Source organism: Lepisma saccharinum, chromosome 2, assembly GCF_977018435.1.
Source record: "Lepisma saccharinum chromosome 2, izLepSacc3.1, whole genome shotgun sequence".
NCBI lineage: Eukaryota > Metazoa > Arthropoda > Insecta > Zygentoma > Lepismatidae > Lepisma > Lepisma saccharinum.
The window spans coordinates 59,272,098-59,279,515 of NC_139230.1; the positions used below are offsets into that span (position 1 = coordinate 59,272,098).

At 43.1% G+C, this 7,418-nt stretch overlaps 1 protein-coding gene across 1 annotated transcript; it reads right to left on the reverse strand.

Annotated features, from left to right (window-relative positions):
* Window positions 1–6,535: 6,535 nt before the first annotated feature.
* LOC145982239 (uncharacterized) lies at window positions 6,536–7,048 on the reverse strand. Its single transcript, XM_083115815.1, has one exon. It carries the CDS (start codon window positions 7,046–7,048, stop codon window positions 6,536–6,538), a length of 513 nt encoding a protein of 170 aa, XP_082971941.1.
* Between the last annotated feature and the right edge of the window lie 370 nt (window positions 7,049–7,418).

Genomic DNA, 7,418 nt, shown 5'->3' on the forward strand with positions numbered 1-7,418 from the left:
CGAGGCATTTTCAAATATTGATACCAAGGTTGTTTTGTGCCGATGTGAGTGTTCCACTTATAGGTGGTTGTGTTTTGGATTTCGTGTGCACACCATTCTTCCCATTCGTGTTTGGATTTTCATTTTTACTCGAGGGAGCAAGTCTGTGTAAGGCAATCGTAAGGGAGTTGCGTGTTCGAGTGTTGGAGCTTGCTTTGCGTTGATGTTACGAAGTCGTGAGATTTGTTTTGATTGGAATGTGCGCCTTGGTGTAGGTAAAGGTCACTTCTTGTCCCTGTTTTCGGAGCCGTAACGCTGCACTTTGAATAAGATAAGGAAAAATCGTAAGTTTATAGGCTGCTGTGCCTGCTCTTGACAACGTTTGGAGCACGCTCAAGGTGTCGGTCAGTATGAGACTGTGGAAGGCCCGACGCTAGAATATGAAGTAATGCTATATATACTGCTGGACAAAAAAAAACCGGACACTTGCATTTTTTGTGATAACGCAATGGGTCGATAAAAGCTCTGGTACAAGGGCTAACTAAATGTTGCAGAAACTGAATTAAGTACGAATGCATAAACAAAGTCCGAGCCTATGAATGGTGCATATGGTACTACATGATCTGCCGAACATTCTGTAATATACCTGCGAGCTGTTATTGCAATTCAGATGTCAAATATTAAAGTGTCCGGTTTTCATTGTCCAGCAGTATATATTGCATACCATTCCGCCGAAAAGATTGACGCGTCGGGAGGTAATTTAAATTGTCTAATTATGTTCTGGGACGGGATATGAAATGCAGAACCTACTGCGGTATCGTCTTTTGATCCGTCCGTATATATTAATGTCGATTCCGGCCATCTTTCTTGATATTTTCCATGTTCACCACGGTCGACGTAGTGGATATCTATATTTGGTGCTATGGGGATATTTAATTGGTATATGAGTGGGTGGTCGTGGGTAAATGACAGCTGATAGGCCTCTGTGTGTATGAAATAACAGTATAAGAAATAATATCGGGGAGTTGAGTGATCTATACGCTTTATTATCTCCCATTGTCTTTGTATGGCGAATTCTCTATTGAAAGGGTGGGGGTGTATAGCCCATGTTTTGAGTAGAAATTGTACTGTGAGTTTTTTTCGTCTGTGGGTGAGTGTTTGTTCATTATTCTCGAAATAGACACTCAGGTTTGGGCTGGAAGGCATTAGGCCGAGGCAAGTTCGTAAAGCCTGGCGTTATAATAATATATCTAACGAGTTCAGGGTTTTTGTGTTTGCCCTACCGTATACTGGGGCTGAGTAATCGTATAATGATCTAAAGCAATTTTTATAAAATTAGAGCATGATGTATGGATGACTCCCCCACTTAGTGGTGGATATGCTTCGTAATATGTTAATATTTTTTCCCCCTTTTACTTTGAGGTATTCAATGTGGGGTCTCCACGTTAGTATTCTGTCAAAAAAAAACTCCGAGATATTTATAGGAGTCTACAAGAGGTATATTTTGGATACTTGGGATATTGTTTGGATAAGTTAAGGATTGTCGGTACTTGAAAATTAGGATTTTTGATTTGGAGGGTGAGAAGGTTAGTCCTATACTCCAGAGGTTATCCCGAAGTACAGTGATAGCCCTTTTTAGAGCAAGTATGCCTTGAGTGGCATCAGAAGTTTGTTTATAACAGCATAAATCGTCGGCGTATTGTAATACCTTAAATTTAGCGAGATCTAATTGGTGGATGTGGTGGGTATATATATTGAATAATAGGGGGCTGAGGGGGACCCCTGTGGTATTCCGGTTCTTACTTTTCGGGCCCCGTCCACTCGATCATCGAACCAAAATACAAGATTGCGTTCATTATATAAATTCCAGATAATATTAGCAACGGAAGGATGTATTTGTAATTTATCTAATACATTGCATAGTATTGGGATGTAAACAGAATCATAGGCTTTCTCAATGTCTGTAAACAGGCTAAAACAATAATCTTTAGTGATCTGACTATTTTGTATTGCTACTGTGAGAGTGAATACGGCATCTCGGCTGCCGTGATTGAGCCTGAATCCCATTTGTGTTGGGGGGAAAAATTGTTGCTTTTCCAGGGCCCAGTTTATTCGATATTGTAATGTTGTTTTTTTTTTCAAAAAGTTTGGTGAGTACCGGAATTAATACAATGGGTCGATACGATTGTGCGTTGTTGCGAGGTTTGGATGGTTTGAGGATAGGAATTACGATATGATTGTTCCAGGTAATGGGGATAATACCGGTGCGATATATTTCATTGTAAATTTGTACAATGAGGTGGATACCTTCGTCCGGCAAGTGGCGAAGTACGTCATATGTAATGCCGTCATATCCTGGTGCGGTATTTTTGAGGGAGTGCAAGGTACGTATTTATGAGTTCTAATGCGGTTACCGCAGGAAAGTCATCAGTGAATGTTGCGTTTAATCTTTCGTCGTGTTTATAACCCGAGCTAACCGAAGGGGGTGTTAATAGAGATATGAAGTCATTTTCCAAGGTTCGGTCTAGCGTTTTCACCTTTCTTTAGGTGGGTTTGAGAATGGAATTAAATTTGTGCCAGATGGAGCCTATGCAATCGCTGCGATCTAATGTATTGCAAAAGTTTTGCCATGCTGCTCTCTTCGCCTGGAGGTAATTTTTTTTTTTGCTTTAGCTTGTAGGCGTTTTAGTTCAATCACATTTTCTTTATTCCATCGCCGTACTGGGGGTGTCTGGCTGTTAGCTAAGCCTGGGGGCCGGAGATTGTGACGACGTCTGATCAAGAGAATGGGTGTGTGATCGCTGCCCCGTAAGTCTGCGTCTTTATGCCACGCGAACTGAGGGAATATTTCCGGAGACGTTATCGTCTATGCAAGATGGGTTATTTCCGTTGAGAGGGTAATGGGTGGGGGTGCCATCGTTACAGAGAGTGAGGTTATTCTCAGTGATCCATGTGTCAATTGCGTTACCTAGTCTGTCGTTATGTCTGTCCCCCCACGTTGAGTGGTGTCCATTAAAGTCACCTAAAAGGGCAATAGGTTCGGGAATATGTTGTACCATTTCTTGAAGGTCTCTTGCTCGTATGCGTTGGGAGTTAGTAGTATTGGAAGGGATGTATATCGATATGAATGTGAATGTTCGTAGGAATATCGAAATGCGGATAGCTACTACTTCTGCTTGGAAATCTTGTTTTAATCTTTGTCATTCGGAATCCTGACATCTGTATGTTGAATTTGTTCTTGTATGAATATTACCGTTCCCCTATTAGTTGTTGGTGTGCCGTATATATTATAATGCACAATACGATATTTTTCGTGTTTGGTACCTTTAACTTCCTGTAAACAGAGTATTTGGGGTTCGGAAATTAAGTCTACAGGGTGCCTCAATAAGTCACTTAACACCCCCAGTACAAGGCCACTGCGGCATGGAACGTGAAAATGGCGATGACCAATCGTTGCCTGGTCAAGGGGGAACCACATTGACGTCACCCGCATGGTCGGCAGCCATCTTGATGTCCGCCATCTTGAATTCAACTTCAGAAATTTAAATGGGAAGGGGGTCGTGCGACATATCAAAATGGGCTAGAATTTCACCAGGAAAACAACTGTGACATTTGTTTTCACCTAACTTTAATTGTTGCAGAGTTAACAATACCGCAAAGTTATAACACATGCTCAATATGACGTCCCTCTTGCGCAACACACACGTGTAATCGTCTCTCCCATGACCTCACCACATTCTGAAGAACCTCAGGAGTTATTGCAGTACACACATCCACAATGCGTGTGCGCAAGTGGGCCAGATCCCTGATTTTCGTAGCATACACCATGGCTTTCACGTGTCCCCAGAGGTAAAAGTCCAATGGTGTCAGGTCAGGTGAGCGTGCAGGCCATCCCACAGTCCCTCGGCGACCAATCCAGTGGTGAGGGAATTGTTGATCCAGGTACTGACGGACTATCATCCCATAGTGCGGTGGAGCACCATCTTGCTGGAACCATTCAGGATAGCTCCCATCCTCGGACAGTAAGGATAGTAAGATCTGCTCCCGTAGCAGAAGCAAGTAGCCCTCTGCATTTAAGTTGCCCTCAATGAAAAATGGACCAACAAGTCGGGAACCCCAAGTACCACACCACACCATTAGCTTCCCGCCTCCCGTCACCTTGCTGGGATCTGTCCAATGTGGATTTTCGGGTGACCAGTACCGCAGATTTTGCTTATTCACCTCTCCCGACACATAAAAATTAGCCTCATCACTGAACAGAATCTTGCTACCGACGGCAGGGTCACGTTGCAGTTGTGCTATAGCCCACTCACAAAACTGCAAACGCCTGTCTGGATCGTCCTCACTAAGGTGCTGCTGCAGCTGTATCTTATACGGATGCCAGTGGTGGTCACGTACAATCCTTTGAATTGAACCCCTGCTGACACCGCTTTCCAGCGCCAGTCTCCATGTGCTACGGGTTGGGGACTTTGCAAATGGTGCCAACACCGCTACAGCAGTACCCTCATCCGTGGCTGTTTTCGGACGTCCATGTCGCGGCTTGTCATCCACAGATCCAGTATCTTGGAACTTTGCCAGCAACTGGCTGACGGCCACATGTGACACCGGTTGTCTTGCAGGATTGCGGTTATTGAAGTCTGCGGCAATGTCACGCGTACTTCTCTCCCCTGACATCAATATGATGGCAATCCGTTCCTCACGTGTTAGTGGCATTTTCGTTCAGATCAGTGAAAAAGGAAATATGCTACTCTTGACACGATCAATTCACATCATCACTCTTTTAAACTTTTATGTAAAGACAAAACACAATCGTAATTCCCATGCCAACCAATACTACAAGATATGTACATACCGGTAAGTCAATATCCGGACATTTTCAGTGATTGGTATAACAATAAATACCACATAATCACATACTAACGATTATTTGAACAATAAACATTTAAGCAAAAAGGAAAGGACGTGTCACTCTCCCATGCGGAAATCGCCCTTAAATTTAAAGTTAGGTGAAAACAAATGTCACAGTTGTTTTCCTGGTGAAATTCTAGCCCATTTTCATATGTCGCACGACCCCCTTCCCATTTAAATTTCTGAAGTTGAATTCAAGATGGCGGGCATCAAGATGGCTGCCGACCATGCGGGTGACGTCAATGTGGTTCCCCCTTGGCCTGATAACGATTGGTCATCGCCATTTTTACGTTCCATGCCGCAGTGGCGTTGTACTGGGGGTGTTAAGTGACTTATTGAGCCACCCTGTAGTAATTCAAGTTTTCTCGCGGAGAAGCTATTAACATTCCTTTGTACTATTATTTCCATTTCCGGTATCTATCAGAAACCTTGTTCTGTCATTGCGTGGATTCTATAATAGCCAGGAGATTAGATGTTAGAGATTGTATTTGTTTGATGAGTTGAATGCGACGGTTTTTGTTCTCTGTTTCCCGCGCCGCGTCCCATAAATTGGGAATCATGTCTAGGATCGAGTTGTAAATATGATTGTGCTCTATTGTTATATGCGCTGAGGTTGAGATATTCGAGAACACATTTGTTGGTGGCCGAACAGGATTAACTCTATCTATTTCCCTCTTACTTGTCAAAGCAGCGGGCCGAGCATTGTGTCCTATCGGTTTGAAATAATTGCTTTCCGTGTCGGAGGTGGGACTGGAGGTCATGATTAGTACTTCGTCGTCATACCAGTTCCTGCTAGTGTTCGTTTTGCGGGGTTTATGATTGTCTTTTCTATTTGATTGGGATGAACGATGTCTGTTGGTTCGCCTTGGCGGTTTAATGGCATCAGTAGAGGAATTATATTCTAATACTGGTTCTTCCCTTGTGAGCACCGATTGCGTATGATTCAATATCTGATAGTTATTGACCGTTTGTGTCGAATGGGGTAAGTCAAGACTAGTGTTGTCCATCGAACGTTCCGACCTTGGAAGACGTAATGAGGAGAAATTAGCACCTGTAAATCTTGGGCGGAGAACTTCCTTCCTGGTGGGGTTGGGTATAAAGATCCCTTGTAGTTTGTTTTTTGCCTCGTGGTATGAAATGTTCTCTTCAGCCATTTTGTTTTGTATGGCTGATTCAAGTCTACGCGGGGCAATTTTTTTTTTATGAAGAGGAATGGGTTTCTTTGCAGTTAATACACGAGGGTGAACTGTCGCACAATTGGCACACACGGGTTTTGAACGGCACTGCTTCTGGTGGTGCGAATAACGCCGTTGGGAACATTGCAATACTGCTCTTGTTCGAGGTGTTACTTCATGTATTTGGCTATTAATGATGATTTTATCAGGTATTTGGTTCCCACGGAAAGTACAGTAGAATAGGCAAGACAAGAAACTCCTCGCGACCTCACGCCCAAGCCATACGTAGGGGAGGGACGCACGGAAGCAGGGTTGGCAGTACATACGGGCCAAACTGTCTACGCAGATCGAGAACAAAAGTAAGCAAGAAATTGAAGTTCATCAAAAAAATAGGTTTTTACAGTAAAAAAAATACACAAGAAGTGAGATGTTAAGATAGTGAATTAAGATAGAGCATACCTGCACTATAAAGTTTAGTCGCTATCGGTTATGTCTTCTATGCCACTCATGTCATCCTCGTTGATGTGACGATCTTCCAAGGAGCTATCATCTTCCAAGGGACTATCAACGTCAGAATCACTGTCGTCGGCAATATTGATAATGATTCTCTCTGTTGCACTATCGATTAACGGTTCTGCCTTGAGATATTCGTCCTCAATTTTTTTAACGTGATTTGACACTTTTTCCCACGCTGAAAGTGGTAACGTGGCTACAAATTCTGTGCACAAATTAGTAGCTGATTCCACAGTAAACTTCACGTTCTTTTTCGAAATGTATTGTTTCATGTCTGCCCATATCAGTTCTATCGGGTTAAGATCTGGGTGGTATGGCGGTAAACGTACAAAAGAATGACCGTATTCTGCTAAGATGGAATCAATTTTGAACATCTTCAAACGGGGTTTGTTAAGTTTCACCAACGAATACAATTCTGGTTTGAACATGTATGCGTCAAAGGGGATGTTGTTTTGAATGAGCCACTGAATCATAATGTCTTTTCGGGAGGAGGAAGAAGGCGCAGGATTTATTTGTACGTTATGGTATGAGGCGTTGTCAACAACAACCACACTGTTTGGTGTCAAATTTGGGATCAACTTCTCTCGTAGCCACTTCTCAAAATTTTGAGCATTCATATCATGGTGGTAATCGCCAGAAGACTTTCCAGATTTGAATGTTAACAGTGCACCTGGAACAAAACCCTCTTCGCCGCCAGCATGTACAACAATTACACGTTGCCCTTTAGACACCGGTGCTTTGACGCCAGCCGCGGTTCCATCTACCCATGCTTCTTTCTTTGTTGTCGAGCTGTGAAAATAAGTCTCGTCAACGTAAACAATGGGTCGCCCTTGTCGACGAAAG

What these genes read in the sequence shown, in the direction of transcription:
- LOC145982239 (XM_083115815.1), bottom strand. Translation starts at nt 7,048, where the DNA reads ATGATTCAGTGGCTCATTCAAAACAACATCCCCTTTGACGCATACATG.